Source organism: Protopterus annectens, chromosome 1.part0 (genome assembly GCF_019279795.1).
Source record: "Protopterus annectens isolate FY-2018-M chromosome 1.part0, PAN1.0, whole genome shotgun sequence".
Taxonomy (NCBI): domain Eukaryota; kingdom Metazoa; phylum Chordata; order Ceratodontiformes; family Protopteridae; genus Protopterus; species Protopterus annectens.
In genome coordinates this window covers 1,349,820,136-1,349,845,491 of record NC_056725.1, presented here as the reverse complement: position 1 = coordinate 1,349,845,491, position 25,356 = coordinate 1,349,820,136, and the positions used below count along the sequence as shown (strand labels likewise).

Below are 25,356 nucleotides of genomic sequence, written 5' to 3'. Positions count from 1 at the left end.
CAGCTTTGCCAGGAGTTTGGACCCTCCTCTTTTTTTCTCCTTGGCCTGGTTCCCCCTCTACAACAACCAGAAAGACCCTGGTATATCTTTTGACTTATTATGACTTACCAGCTACTACTCTTCAGGGACTGGATGCCAGAGCTCAGTCCAGAAGCACTATTTCATCCCCGTGGTTTTGGGATGCTGGGGTCCCTAACATTTTTTTTTCTTGGTGCTTCAATTTCCTCAGCACCACAGGATCAGACACCAGTGGTTTTGGCCCTAGCACTGATGCCCATTTTTAGGGCAATGACCCCTGACAACGTTTAGAAGTCAGCCCTCCCAAAATCAATATGTACTGCATATTGGCTTTTCTAGTGTCAGTGCACCAACATTAGTTTTTCTGGCACCAGTGGAGTGAACTCCTCCTTCAACACCTCCATTAGTGCTGGCCGTTTGGAGACTGGGCATCCTGAAGTCCATCTTTCAGGCATCAGTTCTTTATATGCCATTCAGGTGCTACCTACTTTGGTGTCAGCATTTCAGGTGTATGCCCACTTCCCTGTCTTTATCAGGTGCTTTAGATTTTGTAGCAGAATACTCTTTGAGGCTTTGTCTATCTTCTTCAGTCCTCCAGCCACTTCTACACCAAGCTGGTATTCCCGGCCTTATGTATATATACTATCCTTCATCCATATTGAGGCTTTCTATCCTTTCTCAGTTTGTAAGAAAGTGTTTAATTCTCTAGAGTCTAAAACTCCTGCAAAAATGCACAGAAACTTCTTTTCAAAACTTTACACACTAAGCCCCATTTAGATTTGTCAACTTAAGACATGAATGATGATGAAGCAGCCAACCTCCAGCTGTCCTTCAAAGTCCCCAAATTTGGAGAATTTCTGCAATTACTGCAGCAATAGGAGAGGCTGGCCTCTGAACTAGTCTCTTCTCTTCAAGAGAGGCACCAAAATGCATGTTTGCCTTTGTCTTAAGTGATAATTCAATAAGTGTAAAGGTGTTAAAAAAGAAGTGTAGGGTGCAAATAGCAATGTTACAGGTGACACATATGGATAGAAATGAGCTGTGAATTTAGCAAAGAAGGGACTTCAGAGTGGGTATTCAGCACAGTATCAGGGACAAAGGAAAAGGGGTAATAATACTGACTGTGAAAGGGGCTCCAACAGTTGTAGAAGAGGAAAAAATACCATAATGGTCAATGTGTAGTAATTTGGGGTGATTTTATTCCACTTAAAAATGAAAGTTATGTACTTATCGTAACATAAGATCCTTGTTGTCTTTATCTGTCTGTCTCAACCTGTGGGTTACTGGATCTGATTTGGATCTGAAGCGAGCCATATTCAGAATCTTCAGACACAGGGCTCTACCTGTTCTACAAATAAGCACCTACTGCTGGACCCTCTCCTCATATCAAGTTTGCTCCTTGGAGAAATCACTGAACCATGGACAATGAAGTTAAAGAAGAGAGGACTGCCAAAACAGATCCTTCTGAGCAGGCTTCAAGGCCAGATGACTGAGGCTGATCAAGAACATTCACTAGCAAAATGACATATTGGTGGGGGGCATGGTGGGATGGTGAGGCAGATGGATAAAGCCAACACAGATCTATCATTTATGGTAAGTACAAACTTTCATATCAGATGTCTTTTCTGTCCGGTCTCGCCAATAGGAACAGAAACTACAGCCAGTAAAAACCTCAGGGAGGCCTTAGGAGAATGCATTTTGCAAGATGGTGGAACCACAAGAACCTTTAGACCTACACTGCACATCCAGTTTGTAAAAGGATCAATAGAAGCATGCAAGGCAGTTGAGGTAGCTACTGCCCAAGTGGAATGACCTTCAGACTTCACAAGTCTGGGAGGGTGGCTTAATGGCTAAGGTGTTTGCCTTACAAACACAAGGTGCAGGGTTTGAGTCTCACAAGGGATAATTGGCTAGACTTAAAATGGCTTGCAAGGGCAGTTAGCTTAGTACTAAAAAACTATGTAAAGGTACTCCTTTCAAGGAGTATGCAAAAGAAATACAATCAGAAAATCATTTGGAAAGGATCACTTTAGAAACAGGCTTGCCTTAGAAAAGGAAACAAAACAGCTGGTCAGATTTTCTGAAACTTTTGGTCCATACAGAATCTAAGCTATAAACATCCAAAGAATGAAGCAAACTTTCTCCCTTGTTACAGACATTTAACATCCAAAACAAATGATGAAAAGGACACAGAGACAAACCATTCACTAAAAACTGCAAGGAAAACCCAGACAAGCTAGTGTTTTCACTATGTGATACCTTAAACCTCCTATAGTGGAGACCAACAGGATATATGCAAATGACCCCTTCAGGACATCAAGTGTTTTAGCTACACAGTTTCTGAATGTCTATGAATTTTTTTTCCACTTTTTAAGTCTTTATGGTTACATTCAGGCCAATAAAGCCAAACCCGACTAGCTGTGGACATGCATGTTTCGGCCTTTTTATTGACTTTGTCACCACTGCATAAGTGGATAGTTTGGCTATACTTCAGAAACACAGGGTCTTTTAACCTAGCTGATAGAGGTTTAAGGTATCACACAATGAAAACTCTAGCTTGTCTGGGTTTTCCTTGCAGTTTTTACTAAATGGTTTGTCTGTGTGTCCTTTTTACCCTTTAGTTTGGATGTTACTTTGAGATATTTTGTAGGCATTTTAATCTTTATGGACATTTTTTTAATCTTTATGGATATAGTAAAAAAGGTATGTATTTTTAATATGCTAACTTTTAAGAATACTGAATTTCTTGGCACACATGATTTCTTACCACACTGCTATGGGTCAGGCTCATCAAACATTACAAAGATGTCTGATATAGAGGACAGACAGGAAGAAAATGCGACATTCACTGTCACAAGAGACAAAATAGGACAGATCACCATAACTTGTGCATATGATTCTGCACATGAGGTGCCCAGATCAACCATGTCTGCTGTAGTAAGGAAGACACATGTCAAGGACTGAAAACTTACCACTCAGATGTTAAGTCATATTTGCCAGATGCTCCTAGAGTTAAAGATTTATTTTTTGGACAACAAACAGATAATATATTTAATGATTTAGAAAAGAAAGTAACACCAGATCTTCAGTCAAAGAAATGTGTCATACTCCTACCCTTCATTGTCAGTGGAATTACCCTAATAACAAGAGACCTGTTCCCCATAAATCATCCTCTAACTAGTAATCTCAAAGCCAGAAAAAAAATTAAAACAAAAAAGCAATCACCAGTTTCTCTAGACTCTTTCTGGCTCCTGCAAAGGCAAAACCAGTAATAGATATTTTGTTTTAGCAAAGACATTCAATACACTAACACTGAAGACATTGCCTTCTTTACACTGAAAGGGTTCTACATGACAACACTGGACATGCAAAACACATAACTGCACATTACATTAAAGTTACACACATAAAATATACCAGATTTTCAGCGTTCTTTTCTGCCATCTTGGACATCCTCAATCCTCAGAATAATATCTACTGCACATTTCACTTGCAAATTTAATACACAATGAAAGCAGTGGGATTAATAAGACTAATAGTAATAAGACCATCCCTTTGTAACAAGCAATACAGCAGATAATAACTGTATTAGACACTGAAGATTCTTCAGAGCTGGTCAAAAAAGATATTCTTGTAAGTGGAGATTCTACTATTAGAGGCACTGACACTTACATTTGCAAAGATGATAAGATGAACATCGATTGTGTTATGTTTGCCAGGAGCAAAAATAGATGATGTGAGACAAGCCTTGAATGCCTTAATATAAGGAATGACAGATCTGTTTCTAGTCGTGTCGGTACAAAAGATCTCATCCATAAGGACTCTCTGACTGTTAGTAGGAAACTTACAGCCCTCTTAGACTGGATAGCTTGTACTGGTGTTAGGACATATTTTTCACAAATTGTATATAGAAAGGATAGTCAGATCACCATGAATGAAGAGAGTTTTGGGGTAAATACCTACAAGGAAAAAATTACTCGTTTTAAAAAGTGGAAAAATGTACAGCATCCAAGCCTAGCTTTGGGCACATGCTTTCATACGGGAAAGCAAGCATTTGTCAAGATCAGGGAAGGGAATTTTTGCAGCAGATGTTTTGCAATATTTGACAAATACTAGACAGGATTTTTGCCAGGTCAAAAACAGCAACATTTGATACATCTCTGATGGTTGTTAATGCTAGGAGCATTAATAATAGTTTTTTATTAGAAAATTTGCTACGTTCCCACAAGATCGATGTTGTCATTGTTTGTGAAACATGGTTAAAGAACAATGACTGGAAACCAGTTCTGTTAGGGTATAAATGTTTTTACTGTAAATAGACATTCTAACAAAAAAAATCAGGTGGAGGTGTTATGATAAGTATTAAAGATAGCTATGAAACTTGTGATTATTACATGTTCAATGATAACACCAATACTATCGACTGTGTAACTGTGATAATAAAGACAACCCTGGAACATATAGCAATTGTTAGAGTGTATAGACCACCAAAGTCAAGTGCAGATGATCTAGAGGAATTCATGCATTTTTTACATGAAACACAGGAGGGAAGAATAATATTAGCTGGGGACTTAAATTTACCAGAAACAGACTGGAATAATATTGAGTCAACAATATTAATAAGGGAATTTTTCACAACATATGTTCAGGAACAACAGTTGCTTCAGATTGTAAAAGAACATACCAGGGAATGGAACATACTAGACATTGTTTCTGTTACTAAAGAAATTGCTGTAACTTCAAGTCAAGTTTTACCAACATTAATGTGCAGTGATCAACGGGTTATAAAGCTTAACTTGTTGCTAGATAATTCTGCCAAACTGAAATCTAAACCAATGCACAGAGGGTTAATTACAGATTATATGGAAGCAAAACAGTCGCTATGTAAAACTAATTGGAGTGATGCATTCTGTGGAAAAATGCAAATGGAATGCGGAAAATTTTGAAAGAGAAATTGTTTGACTGCAAAAAAAAAAAATGTTTAACATCAGCCTCTAGACATAGTTAGGGGGATATATTTCCATAAGAACAAGATACCTGATTAAGGTGAGAGACAAAAAATATAATAAATGGAAGAGGAGCTGAGCTACAACTTTGAAAACTTAAACAAACAAGCTGGACAAACAAATTAAGCATTGTGTGAGACAAGATCAAAAAAAATGTGAAGAAAATGTATATAAAAATATTGAGCCTAATAGGAAACCTTTGTATACATACACAAGATGTGGAAGGAGTAACGAATACAAATTGATAAATTTTGTGTAGATTCTAAAATTTATTCTCAGACAACAGATTATAGATATATTTACAAAATGTTATGCAGAGCAGTTTGGCTTCACAAAGAGGGTGATAAGTTGTCCTAGTGACATACGGGTAAACTCAGACACTGAAATCAAATTAGATTGCACTGAAAAAGAACTATGCAAACTGGATCCAAACAAGCATAGGGAGGAGACAGAATCAGTAATACTGACATGAGAATATTTCAGCAAGAACTTATAGTACCATTACACCTGTTATATACTAGTTCATAAAAATATGGGGAGATTCCTCAAGATTGGAGACATGCGCTTATTAAACCTGTCTTTAAGGGAAAGGGGAGTAGGACAAACCCAGAGTCATATAGACTATATGAAATCAGAAACGATGAAGTCATTGTGTGTTAGTTACATTAGACCCAAACTTGAGTATGGAATAACAACATAGAAACCTTATAAGAAAGCAAGCATGAGTAAACTGGGAAGAGTACAGGGCATCCATGGATGTGAAAATTTAAGTTATTATGAAAGAATAAAATATCTGAATTGTACAGTGTCTCATATAAATATCTAAGAAGAAATCTTATGCAAGTATATAGGGCATTTAGAGACAACCACCTCTGGGAATGTTTGGGGTTATCAAAAAGTAGTTGAGAATCATCAGACAATCTATGCAGAAGATTCTATAGGAATGAGAAGTGTACTAATTGGTTCTCTGAGACAGCAGCTAATGCATGGAACAGACTATCAAATTACATTAAAGCAAGTACTAGTTTAGATACTTTTTAAGAACAGCCTGGACACTTACTATAGGAACAAGTATTTTGGTATACTGGCAGGCTAGAAGGACATTAATGCCAGTGCTTGAAATATCTGTATGTGTACGTATGCGCATTTGCACTTCTCACAAAAGAGAATATAATAACTTTTCCTAATTTGGACAATGGATGCTGGTAGCTCAGTCTTAGGGACTGCTGCTTCAGCACATCAGGGTATCTCTTTGACACAATCCTTAGGAGTCACAGCAAACTGCAAGAAATCATTATTTTAGACAATGACACAGACTCCAGCCAAAATAAATTGTTATGGCTGCTTAGTTTATGAAATTTCAGCGAGTCCCTAGAGGTTAAAAGACTCATGAACACCGGTCACTTTGCATAAAAGGTCAAGTACTACCCCTTCACTTAGTAAGTTTACATTTTTTTTTTTTTTTTTACATCAGACTACTTTGTAAAATCCTGTCTTGATAACTTCATGCCTTAAACTCTCTCCAGTTTCCTTTTTATAATTTAATTTTAGATATTATGGCATTCCCTTTGCACACAGACAATACAAAACAGTATTTAAAATTATACTCTATTTTCAAGTGTAAGAGAAGTACCCATAAAACCAGCCTAAACAGTGACTCAAGAAACTTAATCTAATTAAATGAATTATTCAGAACTGCCCAATATGTAAGTGAATGGCACATGACTCCAACATTTAGATTGGGAGGTTGGTATAATGGTTAAGGTGTTTACCTTACAGACACAAGGTACAGGGTTTGATACTCACAAGGGATAATTGGCTAGGCTTAAAAATAGCTCACAAGGCAGTTAGCCTAGTACCAACCTATGAACCTAAAATGCAGCGTACTTGGAAATATCCAGAAATATGGAAGAGATACGTTTTCCAGAGTTTCTTTTCTTGCTCATATTACCTAAAAAGCATAAAAATACAGAGTGGAATCCATGTTGAATACTGGTTAAGAGCTCTTCTGAGAAGAGATGTTGAAGAAGTTGAGTGTGGATACATTTTTCTAGGATTTTTGAAAGAGGGGAGGGGACAAAAGTTAGAGACTTCCGTACAGTTTCCCCCTTTGTGCAGGGGGATGCCATATGATTTTTTCCAAACAGCTGGGACATAGGATTCTTGTATGGATCTATTGATACCTACTGGGTAAGATATGGCTTCTGCTGTCATTTTGAGGTATTCAGGTGGGTGGCTGTCAGCAGCTGTACAGCAAGGTTAATGTTTAACTAGCAGTTTTTTTAGTAGATACTGTTACAGGTTTTAAGGTAAAGCTATTAGCATTTGTAGCTAAGGACTGTTTGGATTCATAGTTTTCAGAGGTTAATGTGGTAATGGAGAGGGCAGTTGGTAATATGTAATGGGTTTGTGTAGGGGAGGGTGATGTGCTGTTGGTGATGGCAGTAATGCTGTCTACAAAGTATTAACTGTAATTACTATTTTGAGGGGGATCAAGTCTGAGAGGGATACAAATCTTTTTTTGAGCAAGGATTGAGTAGTGTGTGAATAGAGGACCAGAATTTTTTGTATCATTTTTTATAATTAAGTTGTAGTTGGTCATAATTTTGTTTATCTTTGTATATTTGTTTTTAGCTTCAGTACAAAGTTTCCTGTATTGCTGAACATTTCATTTTATTTATTTAGCTACTCTCTCCAAACTGCGTCTCTGGTACCCATAATGTTTTTGGTAAGGGTGGACAGGCAGGGGGAGTGTTTTACTTTTACTCTTTTTATGCATACAGGGGTAAGGTTATTTAGGGTATTTAAAGAAAAAGGTATTAAAAGTTATAACTGCATCATCTAATGGGAGAGATTTTAGTACAGACCAGTTGAAACACCTTAAGCTCATTAACACCTATGTAATGTGGAATATCACAACTCACACACATTGTTACATTCCAAAGCATTTTCTGGGAAATCAACTTAAAAGCATAACACAAAGAAATGCAAATATTTTGTGAACCATAAAAGCTATGAAAATGGTACAAATAATGTTCTCAGTAAAACGTCTTTTTTGCATTGATAACAGTCAGTGCATTCACAGTCATTACACCAATGCTATAACATATCGTTATGAATACAAAGCCAGAATGATATTTTTCTCTAATATTTCACAAAACAACTGTCATATCTTGAAACTGTAAAATATTATAGAGTGTTTTTAAATGTTTAGCTTTAAAAGTATTGAGTATTTCATCTAAGGGAAATTTGTGGATGAAATTGAAATAAAAGAGGTTATAGGAGCTGAGGTACAATAGGGCAATTGCCTTTTTTGTGGGGTCAGTCAGTCCTCATAATGTTACTGTCTGGAGAAAGTATTTCTGTATCTTTCATATTGGATTTAAGCCATGTGTGAGTGCGGGCTAGGCTTTCTGGGGAATAGATTGATATTCAGGGATATGGGTCTGTAATTTTATTATAAATACTATGAAGGTTTAATGTTATCAGACTTATTTTTTTGACTGGACTTGTGTTTGATGGAGTGGGAGAATAGCATGTTTGTGAATGGGAACTGGATTGGGTGGAAAAAGTCTTTGTACAAGGAGTAAATGATGCATTAGAGGAGGGATTGCTTATAACTGAAGGAAGGGAGTTATCTGGACTGTTATGGTGCTTGCAGGAAATTATGGGTTGAGGTTTTGGTTTAGATTAGTAGAGCCAGGGTTTGGGTGAATGTCCCCACATAACTGAATCTTTGAGTTATGAAGCAAAACATTTGGAATAATTTTTAAGGGTGGGTATGAGCCGATGTTTTGTGTTGAGGGAGGGGTGAACACAGTGAAGTATTCTGTATTTAAGAGGCTAGGAAATATAATAATTATTATTTATTTTATTTTACATTTGTTGACCGGGCTAGTCTACCTGGAGACATGCCCATTTTCAGTAGAGGCCCGGGGAGAAAAGCTCCAAGAATCATACAGAATTTTTTAGAAAGTTAAAAACAGGAGTTATACAGATAATAGAGATAGCAATATTACAAAAAAATGTTTTTTTTTTTGTTTTTTCTTCTTCCTCTTCAAATAGCACAAATTGGTGTTACCATGGTCATTTTTGTAAGGTACAGAGTAGAATTAACATGGTCATTTTGTAAGGGACTGAGGTATGATGTAGATATATACTTGTAAGATATATACAATAATGTAGTTTATTGATACATAAAAGGCAGCTAGTAAGGGATGAGGTGGGATAAGTGAATATGAGAAGATTTAGTCAGGGTTAGTACAGGTACATAGCCAGTGATTGTTAAGGTAGAGTTTCAAATTCCTTTTGAAAAGTGTGAGAGAAGTTTGAGATGTGATTTCAGAGGGAAGTTTATTCCAAAGTTTTCCTACAGAGTTAGAGAACAAAGACTCACCTGCTGTGTTGTTGGGTTTAGTAGTATTGATCAGTAGTTTGTTAGAGGAGCGTAGAGATGTGAGGTTTTTATAAGGTGTAATGAGGCTAGAGAGTACTGGAATATTGTTAGGTAGATATAGAGTCTTATGGGCTATTATAAGCTGGTGATATTGTAGCTGATTAAGAAATTCAAGCCAGTTTGTTTAAGATTTAGACAGTGATGGGTTCTGTAAGGAGAGCTTGTAGCAAATCTAGCAATATTATTATAGGAAGTAGTTAGTTTCCTGATGTTGTTTTTTGAGAGATTAGTATAAATGGGAGGGGCGTAAAGCAGGGTGGATATTAGGTGGGTTCTGGCTATAGCAGTCTTAGCTGCTGGTGTAAGATAAGGTTTAATTCTGTAGAGGGATCCCAGTTTTTTGTTGACTGACTTTATTGTAGTGCTTATGTGAGTATCAAAATTTAGACTGTTGTCTATTGTTATTTCTAGAAGTTTAGTGGTAGGGTCAGGAGAGATAAGAGTACTATTGTTAGAAGTGAGACTGAAAGGTAAAGATGTGGACTTTTGGGTTGGTGAGAAGAGTAGCAGTTTAGTTTTTTTGGGATTCAGAAGGAGGCAGCATTGAGAAAACCATAGTTCAACAGCGTTGAATGCTTTTTGGGTAAGAGACTGTAGTTCAATTTGTGAAGAGGCTGAGCAGATTATGGTAGAATCATCTGCATATTGAATGCAGGTGGAGTAAGGAATGGCTGTTTGCAGGTCATTAATGAAGATGAAAAATAAGAGTGGGCCTAATATGGATCCTTGAGGGACACCGAGAGAGATAGGAAGGTGATCGGATAGTTTATTTTTCCAGAGTACAGCCTGGTGACGATTATCAAGGTAAGATGTAAACCAGTTCAAGGCAAGAGGATCAAGTGAGAGTATTCAGTGTATGGAGTAGTAGTTGGTGGTTAACCATGTCAAACGCTTTGGGTAGGTCAATGAAGACTGCAGATGAAAGACAATTATATTGCTGTTAACTGTCTAGGTTAACTAGGAGGCTGGAGGTTGAGGCTGTGGTAGTGTAGTTTAAGGAAAAGTTAAGTAGGAGGTCAGCACTTGAATATGAGAGAATAATATAACAAGCAGCATTTTGTTTATAAGGGTAACTGATCAAGGAGAGGTGGTAGAGGACTAGAGGTTAGGGAAGTCTTTTAGATGGAAAAGTGAATGGCTGGGGTGGGGTAAAAGGACAATGACTGCCTGGGATGTACAGAAAGAGGCTGAGACGATTAAGAAATTAAGTAATATATTGTGGGGAGAAGTTTTGTACCATCTTGATATTGAGCAGTCAAATCTGTTAGGTGAAAGGGAATGGTGCAGAATATATCTAGAGTGGGGGTAGTGGGAAATGGGGGTAGGGTAGGGAGTGGAGTGGAGTGGAGTAAGCCTGAGCACAGTGAGGCAAATGGAGCAGGATATACCTGCACAGAATGTTTGGAGCTCACAAAAGAAGCAATCTGTGGGTTATACCACAGCAGGTCCATACTTTAACCCAGCTATTGTACACAGCTATAAGGATATAAAAGTCCAAAGCACAGGGATTTAAAATGTATAGTGCTTAGCAGTGTAGTGCAATATTCTTAGCTAGATTTTGTTCCTTTGAGTTAAGAATGTTATTCCTTTGAGTTATGGATGTAATGATCAAATGGCAGCTATTAAAGAGCTTGATGCTTAACAGTACAGTGTAATATTGTTAGCCAGAGTTTGTTCCTTTATGTTAAAGATGTTTGAATATTCCCTTTGAGTGTGATGAGAAAGGCAGAGGGTGAGGAGAAAAAGATGAAGGATCAAATGACAGCTATTAAGACTATGTTTAGGCTACTGGTCTTATGTTACTTTAGGGTAAATGTTAAGTTATACATTTACACATAACTACTGGACAGACGTTTTACAGGATGTTAGGTAAGGGTAATGCAGACTATGCACGCTGTATGTGTCCACACCATTTACATTTAAGAAGACACAATTATACACTGTGTATATGGTAATAGTGCCTGGGCATTTATTTTTAGCAATAACATACTCGGCCAGATAGTGTATGCTGTTCTTGCCTAGCTTCTGTCAGGAAATCACGGTCATCTTGCAGTTAGGTAGCAGGTGTGTGTTGTGTTCACAGATGCAGTTATGTAGGTTTGGAATGGTAAAACCAGGAATGCATTCAGAAACAGAGGTGCTATCAGAGCAAGATCTACAAAGATAAGAGATGGACCAGGCAAAAGATTAAGATGTGACAAATTAATAAACAGCTGTACTGCAATGTGACTCGCCCTAGGAATTAGCTTTGTTTGGAAAAAGTTATCCTTACAGACCACCAGGTGCAGCTTTGGCTTAAGTGGTTTGGATACCAGAAGCTGTACACCAGTAAGAGTCTGTATGGATTTGGATGTTCATAGGTTCATACTAGGCTATCTGCCCTAGGGCATTTATGTGTTTCAGTATTATATATAACAAGCTGGATGTTAAGACTAAAATAGGTCCAGTACTATTAACTATATACTTTATGCATACTTGTCTAGCAGGAAAATAGTAGTAGTTCAGTACATTATCTCTTAATAAGTAATTACGAAAGGCTATTTCATACTAGCATAATCAGTGAAGTACAGCATAGGCAGTTACTTAAGGCAGTACGCAAGAATTACAAAGACACACTAGTATCGAGAGGGAAACTGCAAAGGTTATTTCATACTAGAATAAAGATTGAAGGCAGTACACCCATTCTTGAATCTTTTATGGTTGTATCTAAACAGTAGAGGTTACAAATGCTTTAGAACATGTCTGAAGTCCCCCTCCAAAAAAAAACATTGAGTAAAAATGATAATCATCAAATAAAAACAAGTATCTGTCATCTACTGCTAGCAATTCACACCTAGTGAACTGTTTTAGAATAGTATGGTGAGTTATGGGCTCCATAAGCCTAGTAATCTACTGAAACTTTTAAAAAAAACATTACATTAAAATATAAAGTCATTACCTTTACGTATTGCCTCCAAAAGAACACTTCTGGCATCACTTATCACTGGCAGAGAAGATGGCTGACGTTTAGGTTCAGCTGTAATGACTGGTTGAGGAGGGGAAGACGGTATCACAGGGGCATGAGGACCAGGGTGAAGGACTGAGGGAAGACTAGGAGGAGGGTGGACAGGAACTGGTGAGGAAGGATGTATGTTGGGAGGAGGCAGAGGTGGAGGAGGGGGTGGGGGAGGAGGAGGAAGGCCTTTGCCTTCAGGTGGCTGCCCTAAATGAACAGGTAATTTGTCAGAGGTTTGAATTCTAGAAGCTGGGGGAGATGGCTGCACAAGAGGGGGTGCAATAGGGGGAGGCGCTGGGTGAAGAACACCAGGGGCAATCTGCAGAGGTGCTGGTGGGGGTGGCACAGCTTGAACCAGAGGTGGAGGCGGAGGTGCTGCTGGCGGGGTTGTGGTTATCCCTGCCTGAGTTCTCATTGAAGAGGTTGACAAATTAGATGGAAGTGGAGGGGGAGGGGGAGGTAGAGGGGGTGGAGGAGGAGGTGCATTTGGACTTATAAACTGAGGCATTCTACTCATTGCTGGTGACTGAGGCCTGCTATCTGTCAAGCCTGAGCTGGAGCTGCAAATGAAAAAAAAACAAAAAAAACAGTGTTAGAGATATAAACCATGACACCTTATCACTTACACAAACAAATACAAACGTGTGCATGGAAAACATATTTCAGAGAACTTTTGCCTTTTTTAATAAACAAATATTGAATTATTACTTTGTTGCAAAACCTGGAAAAATCAGAACCACATTTTGGCGCCATAAACAGGGAAAAATTAGCTCACAATGAATGTTGATGTGTTAATTGTCATTCAGTAGCTTCTAGGATATCTGTTGTCTTACTATATAGCTGAACCATACAGGCTTTCTTTTAGTGTCTATGTGGTTAATACAGCAGAAGAACACTAGAACTGCAACTTGTGATTTGCAGTTAAATGAAGAATTACAGATGGTATCAAATAATAACACATTCAGTCAAGAAAATGCAGAAGAAAATTGTCCCATTAACTTGTGAAGCACAAAGTGTTGACCATATAATATTAAGATCAGTGCACAACACCTAAGTACCTAGTTCAACGTAGAAAACATAACAGTAGTACAACATACTGATCTATCCGTCCATCCAATCACCTGTCCACCTATCCATCTTGTCTGTCTATCTATCTAGCCATTTAATTTCTAAATCACTTGTTCTTGTGAAGGTTGTACTGGGAAAAGGTTTAACAAGGTAATCCAGACTCATGTCTCTAGCAAGAGCTTTCTGTTCATTCTGTGGAATTACAAGTCATTCCCAGGAGACATAAGATATCCAATTTCTCCAAATTGTTGTAAATGTGCCAAAGTACACCTCCCATGAAAGGTGTTCAGATGACATCCTCACAAGGTGCTCAAACTATCTCAACAGACTCCTCTCAACTCACAGAAAAAGTAGTTATGTCTTACCATAACGTTCCATCTGTATTGTTGATCCTTGTTCAGTCATTACGTATGGGTATCGGTTCCGAACTCGGAACCGAGCCGGCCATTTTCCAAGCTCACGTCAGCTTCAAACTCTCGAGCTAAATTCTTACCCACAATTCCCCTCTCCCTGATGCCTCAGATCGAGTTTGCAAGTTAAAAAAGGCAGAGGCTACCTCTGGTCAAATAACCTAAGAGAACTGGATGGTGAGATTCACTAGAAACCACAGGAGGGGGAAGGAGGGTGGGTCGTAATGACTGAACGAGGATCAACAATACAGATGGAACGTTATGGTAAGACGTAACTTCTTTATCTGATATTGTTAATCCTCGTTCTTTCTTTACATATGGGACGGAGTCCCCAGCTACCTCTATTCCTGGGAGGTTCTCATGGAAGGACATTCCTGAGCACCATAGAACCGAAAGATGCTCTTCCCCTGGAGGCCAAATCCAATTTGTAATGATTGATGAAGGTATGAGGCGTAGCCCAAGTTGCAAGCTGCACAGATGTCATGTAAAGAAGCTCTGGCATGGAAGGCGGCAGAAGTTGCCACCAACCTTGTTGAATGAGCTTTCATGATAGTTGTGTGTAAATAAAGGTGTCACAGTCCTTCAACCATCTAGCTAATGTGACCTTAGCAACAGCCAATCCTAATCTAGATCCAGAAAAAGCCAAAAATAACTGGTCAGATTTGCGAAAGGGTTTAGTCCTGTTTAGATAAAAACAGATTTGCCTGTGTATATCAAGGGTATGTAGGCAATACTCTCATCTGTTTGAATGGTTGGGAAAGAAAACTGGCAATTCAATGGCTTGATTAATGGACATTTCAGAGATCACTTTAGGCAGAAATGATGGATTAGTTCTCAGAGACACTCTATCTCTATGAAAAATCAAATATGGGCTCTTGCTACATAAAGCTTGAAGTTCAGAAATACGTCTGGCAGAAGTAATAGCGACCAAAAACAAGGTTTTTCATGACAAATACTTGAGGTCGCAAGAAGAGGCTGGTTCAAAAGGTGCCATTGTCAGAGCTTGTAGAACTAATGATAAATCCCATGGTTGAATAGGTTCTCTAAAAATTGGCTTCATATGATTCACACCTTTTATGAAGGTCTTGCACAATTTATGGGACATAAGAGAGGAATCTTGGACACCCTCATGAAAAATAGAAATTGCAGCCAAATGAACTCTAATGGTAGAGGCCGATAGACCCGACTTAAACAGGTCGGCCAGATAGTCTAGTATTATCCACACTGGTGCTGAAAAGGGGTCTACTTGTTTATCTTTCAGCCAGCAGGTAAATCTTCTCCACTTGCTCAGTTAAGTAATTCTAGTGGAAGACTTATGAGAATAAATGAGAATATCACGTACTGGTAAAGAAAGATCATTCTGCCTGGCAATCAAGGGAAATGGAGTAGCCAAGCCTTGAGCTTCAGGCTGTTCAAGTTGGGATGAATTAGGTTCTGTGGGTGTGAGATCAACTCCGGGTTGGATGGAGAATCCATGGTCGATCTAGTAGGTGAGGCCAAAGGAATGGGAACCAAATCTGTCGTGGCCAATATGGTGCTATGAGGATTACCTTGCTCTTCAACCGCCGGGCTTTCTTCAGAAACTGGGGAATGAGAGGAAAGGGTGGAAATGCGTAGAGAAGACCCAAGGGCCAATCGTGGACTAGAGCATCCCTTTGTGACTGTTCCAGAGGGGGAATCAGAGTGAAGTAGTTGCTGCATTTGTAGTTGGTCCGGGATGCAAAGAGGTCGTAGCAAGGACGGCCCCAGCGGTGGAAGATCTCCGCCACTATCAGGGGATTCAGGGACCACTCGTGAGGTTGAAAAATGCACCTGCTGAGTGTCTGCTATCATGTTGGAACTCCCCGGAATGTGCGTTGCTAGAAGAAAACGGTTGGTAGCCATCGCCCATTGCCATATCCTCATGGCCTCTCGACAAAGGGGGTAAGATTTGGTTCCACCTTGCTTGTTGATGTACCAGACCACTGCCATGTTGTCTGATTGAATCGCAATTGTCCCAGACGGCAGCAGTGGGTGGAATGCTTGCAACGCCAGAAGCACCGCCCTCAGCTCTAGAACATTTATATGCAGATGGACCTCCAGTTGGGACTAAGTGCCTTGGACTGTCTGTCCCTGACATAGCCCCCCCCACCCCATCAGGGAGGCGTCCGTGGTCACTGTGGCCTTGGGTTGCTGGGGGGAAAAGGGGCGCGACCATTGAGACAGATGGTGTGTCATCCACCAATTGAAATCCTGTTTGCACCTGTGGGTTACTTGAATCATGGCTGAAAGAGGATGCTGAAAAGGATACCATTGGGTGAGCAGTAGCCATTGTAGAAGCCTCATGTGAAACCTGGCAAGGGGAACAATGGTGATGGAGGCTGCCATGGAACCCAACAGCTGTAGAACTGAGTGAGCAGTGGATTTTTCCTTTGAAAGGATTGGAATTAGTTGTTGCTTTATCCTTAAAATTCTGTGCTCTGGAATAGCAGCTCTGCAGTTTTGTGTCCAAGATAACCCCTATGAATTCTGTCAACTGAGATGGGGTGAGATTGGATTTCTGCCAGTTTATGGTTATGCCTAGCCTTTGAGCAGTGAGGAGAAAGTATGCCAGGGCTTTTTCCAGTAGATGTCTGGTGGGGGCGGAAATGAGCCAGTCATCTAGGTATGGAAACACCTGGAATCCTTGAAGTCGCAGGTGAGCTGTGACAAAGTACAGTTTTGTACCCACCATAAATGTAGATGTTCGAGAGTATACCCTGCTGCAGTCATCACACTTGGGTTATCCTGTCGTCAGGCGGTCCCGCAGTTGGCCTGAATTCCAAAGTCTTGGTCCGGCGTCGGTTGCTGTCGCTTCTTCCCTGACGTCAGTGCACCAGGGGTATACAAGAGGCATCCAACGCCATTTTCTTCAGTTTTTCTTGCCCCAGATGTCAGGTGCCTCCCCCCAAAAGATGGTCAGTAGATAGTACCAATAATAAAAAACTTAGCACCAACAAAACATCCCTCCAGCTATAAGCAAATACACCACAAAGGTCGTATCAGATTTTAAGGTATTAAAAGGTTTTAGTTAGGTCAGAGGGGATGGAGGGAGGGTAACACGGACTGCAGCAGGGTATACACTCGAACATCTACATTTATGGTAGGTACAAAACTGTACTATGTTCATCGTGTTACCCTGCTGCAGTCATCACACTTGGGTAGAATCCCAAAGCTAAGGATGGGAGGTGGAGTCAAACAGGGTTAGAGGAGGCTAGAAGGCCCTGCAAAACTGCAGTGGCGAAACCAGCTCTAGTCGTAGAGTAAAGTGGTAAGTGATAGTGTTTGGTGAACGTGTGTACTGAACTCCAAGTTGCAGCTTCCAGAATATCCTTGGTTGGCACCCCCCTGAGGAAGGCTGTAGATGTAGCTGCTGCCCTGGTGGAGTGGGGTCTTATGCTAGCAGGAACTGGTTTTCCATGATGGGTGTAGCAAAAACGTATGCAATGTCCTATCCATTTGGAAATGGTCTGTTTTGAGATAGCCTTTCCTTGTGATGCTGTAGCATAGGATACAAAAAGTTGGTCAGATTTTCTGAAATCCTTAGTTTTATCTAAGTAGTAACGTAGTTGCCTGTGAATGTCCAAGGAATGCAGGAGTCTTTCTCCTTTGTTCTGTGGATTTGGAAAGAAGGTGGGTAAAGTGGATGGTTTGATTCAGAGCCACACTGGATACCACCTTTGGCATAAAGGAGGGGTTAGTTCATAGAGAAACTCTGTCTTGATGAAAAATGAGGAAAGGCTCCACTGCCATTAGTGCCTGTAGCTCTGAGACTCTTCTGGCTGAAGTAATTGCTAGCAGCAGGGCAGTTTTCCATGATATAAACTGTAAGTCAGCTGAGAAAGCTGGCTCAAAAGGTGGCAGCGTAAGTTTTTCCAGAATAAAATTTAGGACCAAGTTGGTGTTGGCGCTCTCCTGGGAGGCCTAATGTTTTTTTCCCCTCTGAGGTACTGCCCTAGAAGTGGATGTGAAAATAAGGGAGGATCCGTGGTGTAGTGAGCTGAAATAGCTGAGGCGTGGATTTTAATAGATGAAAAAGAAAGTCCTTTGTGTAACATCTCAGTTAAATATTGTAGAATCTGAGGTATGTCCGGCTGAAGGGTATTTTGGCCTTTAGCTTGGTTCCAGGCGCAAAATCTTTTCCATTTGTCTGAGTAGGCTTTCTTGGTGCTGGGCCTCCCGGCCTCCAGAATGACATCCAATGAAAGAGGGGCTGGCTGGTTGCTTAGGTGATGTGTCATGCAGCCAAATTTAAGGTTTTGAGCTGGCTGTGTAGAATCTGACTGCCTTGCTGTGTGAGAAGGTGAGGAATTTGTGGTAAAATCCATGGTGGGCCCTGGGCCATATTCCTTAGTAGTGGGTACCAGTGTTGGTGTGGCCAGTCCGGGGCAATGAGCATCATTCGAGGTCTCTCCATCCTGACTTTCAGCAGCACCTTTGTGAGAAGGGGCAATGGAGGAAAGGCATATACTGTCAGCATTTTCCAACTGAATGAGAGTGCGTCCACTTTCCAAGCTTGATGGTGAAATGTCCTTGTTCAAAATTTTGAAAGCTGATAGATTTGGGGGTTGGCAAACAGGTCTATGTCTGGGCGCCCCCATTTTTGAGTTATCATTGCAAATACTTGTGGATCCAGTTTCCACTCGTGGGGATCCATGATGTTTCTGCTTAGGTCGTTTGCCAATGTGTTCTTTTTCCCAGGCAGGAATTGGGCTTGTAATTGAACTTGGTAAGCCAGTGCTGTGTTCCACAAGGTCATTGCTTGCCTGCATAGAGGGTAGGAGTGTGTACCCCCTTGTTTGTTTATGTACCACATTACTGTGGTGTTGTCTGTCCTTATTATAAGCTGTCCTGGATGCAAGAGGTCCTTGAAGGCTGTCAGAGCATTCTGTACAGCTAACATTTCTTTTTGATTGATGTGCAGATTCCTTTGATCTGCAGTCCATATGCCTTGAACACACCGTCCTGCCATGTGTGCCCCCTAGGCATAGTCTGATGCATCTGTTGTCATAGTTTGCCTGGCTGGGGGTAAGGTGAAAGGCTGACCCTTGTTGAGGTGACATGCCTGTGACCACCATAGAAACTCCTGTTGAAGGCAGGGAATGAGAGATATCATTGTTTCCAAGCTGTGGCTGTGTTGAGTCCATACGCTTTTCAGGTACCATTGTAATTTCCTCATATGCAGTTTTGCAAATGGTATTAGTATTATGCAAGATGCCATGAAGCCCAAGGCTTGCAGAATTTTTCTTGCAGGGAGCTGGGTCTTTGTTGCCATTATTTTGAAGTACTGAGCTAGTTGTAGTTGTTTGTCTGGCGTCAGATAAGCCATCTGGGCCGTTGTATTCAAGCTGGCACCCAGGAATGTTATATTTTATGAGGGCACTAGTTTTGATTTCTTTTTGTTTACTGTGTACCCTAGGCAACTTAGAAGGTGTTCTACAAAAGTCAGATGTTGTAAGAGAATGTCCTTGCTTTCTGCTTGGATGAGGCAGTCGTCCAGGTATGGGTATATTTGAATTCCTCTATGCAATTACTGGTGCCAGGCATTTTGTGAAGACCATGGGTGCAGTAGATAAGCCAAAGGGCAGTGCAGAGAATTGGTAATGGGTTGAACCTGCAATGAAACGGAGGTATCTTCTGCAATTTTGTCTGATAGGGACATGCAGGTATGCCTCCTTGAGGTCCAACGTTACTAGCCAAGCTTTCTTGCCCAACATGGGAAGAAGCTGCTGTAGTGTTAGCATCTTGAATTTGGGTACTTGCAAGAAGGTGTTTAGAATTGAAAGGTCCAGAATGGGTCTCCAAGCATTGTCCTTTCTGGGGACTAGAAAGAGCCTTGAGTAAAATCCTTGGCCTTGCTCCTGTGTAGGTACCAGTTGAATGGCTCTCATGTCCATGAGAGCTGTAATTTGTTTTTGTGCCTCTGCCCATTGATTTTGTGGCAAGTTTGGCATTCCTTTTATCCTTGGCAAGGTGTGGAAATGGAATCTGTATCCTTGTGAGATAATGTCTAGGACCCATTTGTCCTTTGTGACGATGCGCCAGTTGTCTATAAAAAATGCTAATTTTCCTCCCAAGGGAGCTGCCAAGAGAATTTTGCTTGGCAGTTTGAGGTTTAAGTCATTGTGTTTGTCTTCTAGTAGTTTGAGACCTGTCTTCTCCTCCCTTCTGTGTTGCAGTGCCCCATTGGCGAGGTTTGTAAGGGATTTGTGCTTGTCCTCTGCCCCTTGGGCATCTGTATTTGCCCCTCTGTGGTCTGTCAAAAGCTGGAAAGGACGAATTTTTTGCTGGCCAATTTCTGCTGAAGCGTGAGGGTTGTACCTGTAAGAAATCTTTGACCGTCTGCATAGATTTTGCCTTATCCTCCATTTTCTTTAAAACCTCTTCTGCTTTAACCCCAAATAAGGCATCCTGCTGTAAGGGTGCATCTAGTAACTTTGCTTTAACATGATCAGGCAGAGTTTGTTGCTTTAACCAAGCATGCCTACGTATAACAGACCCAGTAACAGCTGCTCTACAGGAAGCTTCCAAGGAATCAAATCCACATTGTAAAGTATGTTTGCCCACCTGTTCAGCTGCATGCAACAGATCCTGCATTTCTTTGAATTCAGACTGTTGAGGATGCATGCTCATCTTTTGTTTTATTTGAGACATTAGGAATTGCTGGTATTTCAGCATGTGAAATTGACAATTTAGTGCTCTCATAGCTAGAGTAGCTGAGGTGTAAAACTTCTTCCCCCACCTATCTAGTGCTCTGGAGTCCCTTTCAGAGGGTACATGATTTTTAGCCATAGAAGCCTTAGCCCATTTGGGACCCTGGGAGATTGTCTCTGGGTCAGCAACAGGGCTTTTGTAAAGGAATTTGTGTGAGTCAGGCACTCTATAATATCTATCTGGTTTGGCTGGAGCAGGAGGCAGAGAATCTGGATTTAGACTAGATTCTAAGTAAACATCATCCACAATGTCTAAAACTGGAGGGATAGCAAGTGGTCTGTGCTGAGGGAGTAAAAGAAACTCTCTGAGCCTTTTCTTTGAGTCGTAGTAGTCCTGACCTTCCCAGTGGAAATGTTCCCTCATGGTATGTAAGGTTTCCCCAAAGGAATAGTCTTCAGGGGGAGAAGCTGAGGGAATGGAATCTTCAGCATCAGAATCTTCATAAGTGGGAAAGGAGTAATCCTGTTCCTCAGAGGAACCTGAGGAAATAGACACTTGATCAGAGGATACATAATCCTCCTCTTGTCTAGGCCTTTTGTCTGGGGGGGGGGGGTTGGGAACCCCTGATTAAAGAAATCAAATCTTCAGCCATTTTAAGCATCTGTTTCTTAGGCATGGGGGCTTGAACTGGAGACTGATGTGCAGTCTTTTTTGGTTTTAAAGGAGTCTTAAGCTTAGCATAAGATTTTATGGTGAGAGTAGTCGGTCTAAAGACATCTTCTGTAACCGAAGGTGTTTCCGCAGCACCGGCTTCTCCTTCTGCAATGTTGTCGGGAGGGCCTAAAGAAAATGGCTGCGTCGGCCTACAACTCTCTGTTTGAGAATCCGAGGCGGTCTGGGGTTCCAATTCTGCGGTCGTCAGGGGCTGCGTAGGCACCTCACTGAAAAACGGAGAACCGGCGACCAGCCCAGCCGAGGCCTCGGAGTCTGGCTTGGATCTAGGCTGCCTGTCTTTATCTTTGCGTTTTTTATGCACGCCGGTAGTCGGTTGCTCCAATGGCGTAGTGTAATTAAATTTCCTACCGAAGTAGTGTCGTGCGAAATCAAAGCGTCACTTTATAGTTCGCTTATTGAACCTAGCACAAAACCAACAACCAGTGACGTCGTGGTCTGGGCCTAGGCAAGGAATACAATAAGAATGAAAGTCCTTATGAGGTATTTGTTTCCCACAAGAAATGCAGTTGTTAACTTTTTCTGACATCGGACTGAGGCAAGAAAAGTTTCCCCAATGGGGTACTTAGCTTTGAAGACTTCGGACTGAAATTCGATTCGAAAATCTCAGGTGTCGGCCAACCGGCACTTGCGAGCTGCTTCTGCTTCGGGCACCGAGCGGCAAGAAAGACTGAAGAAAATGGCGTTGGATGCCTCTTATATACCCCTGGCGCACTGACGTCAGGGAAGAAGCGACAGCAACAGACACCAGACCAAGACTTTGGAATTCAGGCCAACTGCGGGACCGCCTGACGGCAGGATAACCCAAGTGTGATGACTGCAGCAGGGTAACACGATGAACATCTGCCATGCACTTTGTGAACACTCTGGGGACTGTAGAGAGTCCAAAGGGCAGTACTCTGAACTGGTAATGACTGGCTCCTGCATGGAAGCGCAGAAATCTTCTTGATGGCCTGACCACCTTTATGTGGTAGTACGCATCTTGAAGATCTATAGTGCACATCCAATCGTCTTTTTCCGGGAGGATAGATTGTATAGTGACCATCCGGAATTTTTGAACTCTCATAAACTTGTTCAATACACTGAGAGCCAAAATTGGTCTCCAGTCCCCGGTTTTCTTTGGCACCAAAAATAGTCTTGAGTAGAATCTGGATCCTGTCTGGTCTGGAGGGACTATTTGGATGACTCTTTTTCTTAGCAGCTTTTCTATCTCTAGTGCTGCTTCTTCCCTTTCACTGGGTGGAATGTCAGGAAGATTGTTTAAAGGGACGGGACAAAGATCGAAAGGGATATGATAACCTCTGGTTATGATCCTTTGTACCCAAGAATTGGTGGTGATGGTTAGCCAGGCAGAAGGGTACAAGAAGAAACGTCCCCCAACCACCTCCAGAGGAAAGGAGTTGGGCCGCTCTTCAGGAGCGCTGGTAGGATTGACCAGGGAAAGAATCCCTGGAACCCTGTTACGCGGTCCCCCTCTGCCCTGAAAGGACCATCTTCCCTGTGAGTTTCCCCCTCTGCCTCTGGGGGAGAACTCGGCCTGTGTGTCACGGAAAGGACCCTGAGATTTCTTGAACCACATCTTCCCACTCTTTTGGTTTCGGGAGAAAGCACGTTGAGGGGAAGAATAATGGACACCTATGGCAGAAAGGGTCTTACCGTCGTGTTCACATGTAGCCAGTGTGCTTTTAACTTTGGGCCCAAACAACGAGGAGGGCTCAATGTGGGCATTAAGAAAGGAAGACTTAAAAGGTTCTGTGAAGTTGCACAAGCGCATGCAGGCGTGTCGTCTCAAGACCGCAGCTGAACCCGCCGCTCTAGCTGCTCCTTCTGATGCATGAGATATTAATCGCATAGAGGAGTTAGATATAGACTCAGTGGTGGCCAGCTGAGAAGCCACTTTGTCATGGACCTCATCAGACACTGCACCAGCCAAGGTTTCGGCCGCCACCACCAAAGCATCTACAGGAAGACCTTTGGAACAGTGGGGATCTGAAGCAGGAGGGGACAAGATCTTATCTGGCCTCAGGGAAATAGCTTCAACAGTATCAGGGGCCTTCCAAGCATGCTGCACGATGAACTTGACAAGTTCATCGGCAGGTGGAGCAACCCAGGAGGTAGGGGGCTGGGCGCAAAAAGCCTCCAGGAACACATATTCCTCAGAGGTCGGATTAGAGGGCTGCCAGTCACCTCTCTGTTTCAGGATTTCAAGGATATCGCCAAAGGATACCTCAGAGGGTGACTGAGGGGATCCTTCCCCCATCGAAATCTGTGTCTTCGGTGAGAGACTCCTCTGTGGAGTCCATGTGCTTCCTCTTACATAAACTTTTCCGGTCGACCTCCTCAGCGGGAGGAGCTGGGGAAGACAACTGAAAAGGGGATTCCTGAGAGAATATGTCCCGAGGCCCTTGCATCCAGTGTCCGCTAGGTGCGACTTGTGAAACCAGTGTACCAGAGGAGGGTGGAGGTATAGACAGTCCGGTATCACCAGCAGCAGTGAAAGCCTTCTCCATCAGTTGGAAGGCTGGTCCACTTGGAAAGGAGCGCATGTCAAGGACAGGGAACACTCCTACCCTAAGTGGCTCAGCCTGCCGACTCGGAGTCCCCAGATGGTTGTGGAGCAGCAAGCTATGTGTATCACAGCTGACATCCTGGGTTATAGCAAAACTTTCCTGCCATGAAGGCAACTGCGGTTCCTTAGTGAGATCCATAAAGGGAACCGCAGAAGGGGAAGACTGTACTATATCCATGGGCTTCAAAGGCAATGAAGGAGGAAAATAAGAAGGTGTCTTTGGAGATGGGTGATCACCTCCCAAGGAAGGATAGTTCCTGGGGGTGGAATACCTCTGGCCAAGAATGCCTGGTCCACAAGACGCAACACATCATGTTTAGAAAGACTTTTAGTGGACCTCACAGAGACTGAGGGAAAAACAGACCTGTCCACAAAAGAGGTGGACTCGGTGCCCATCTCATCTGATCGCACCGAGGACAACTGTGCCGAGAAAGACTGAACTACTGTAGTCTGCACTGAAGAAGTCATTGGTGGCGATGTCATTGTCTGCACCAACACAGGGATCAGTGCCGAAGTGGTTGTCAGTGCCGAAACTGGAACAGACAAAACTAGAGTCAGTAATAAAGGCCTCGGTTCCGAGGAAGATCTCGGAGCCGACGCGGTCAAGATCTGTGCCAACTGAACGGTCGGTGCCGAAACAGTGGTAAAGGTCTGAACTGAGGAGCCCCTCGGTGCCGATATGTAGAAGGTTGCAGGACAGAGCCGAAATCACTAATGGAGCCGAAGGCCTCGGTGCCGAAGGTCTGGGCACCTAAAGCAATGCGGCTGACAGAGAGCTCCAGAGCTGAAATTTTAGCCTTTTTAGATTTTGGTTGGTGAGAGTCCCCAGCTGGGGACGAAGGCAAAGATTTAGCCTTAGTAGAAACATCCATTTTCTTATGGGCTTTAGGAGGGGTTGAGACCTCTGACCCAGAAATAGCCTCTGAAAAGGGAGATTTTAGAAGTCCCTTCAGTATCAGCTTATTTTTTCCTTTCCAACAAGGTTCTATTAGAAAAGTTCTCACAAATAGTACAAGGTGGTTCAACAGATAAATGGGAAGCTCCCAAACAATAAACACAAAGAGTGTGCATCAGAAGTAGGCGGTTTCTGTCCACAATCAGAACACCGCTTAAACCCCGGACTACCCTTTTTATCTGCCATATTAACAAAAAGAAAAGTACCAACAATGGTACAAGAGAGTACCCGAAGGTATGAAAAAGAAAAGGAAAGGGATTACCAACAATGGTAAGGAGAAATTACCTCACTGTAAAAAGGGTAAGTAAAGGACAGAAAAAAACCTGAGGAAATTATGAACGCTAGATGCGATAGGGCAAGAGACAATAAAATATCAACTTTTCTGACAGAAAAGTAATTTGTAAAGCAATTAAACAACAATTGACTGTACTTAGCTCAAGAGAAGTAGCTTGACACGACCGGATGGCAACGCAGC

The 25,356-nt window shown here is 41.8% G+C and overlaps 1 protein-coding gene across 3 annotated transcripts in view; it reads right to left on the bottom strand.

The window, feature by feature from the left end:
* WASF1 (WASP family member 1) overlaps nucleotides 1-25,356 on the bottom strand; it is a 1,915,084-nt gene that overhangs the window by 28,318 nt on the left and 1,861,410 nt on the right. For all 3 annotated transcript variants that reach the window (XM_044066725.1, XM_044066733.1, XM_044066743.1), the window contains one exon: nucleotides 12,419-13,035. In XM_044066725.1, coding sequence (XP_043922660.1) covers nucleotides 12,419-13,035 — 617 coding nt within the window. The remainder of the gene's footprint in view (nucleotides 1-12,418; nucleotides 13,036-25,356) is intronic.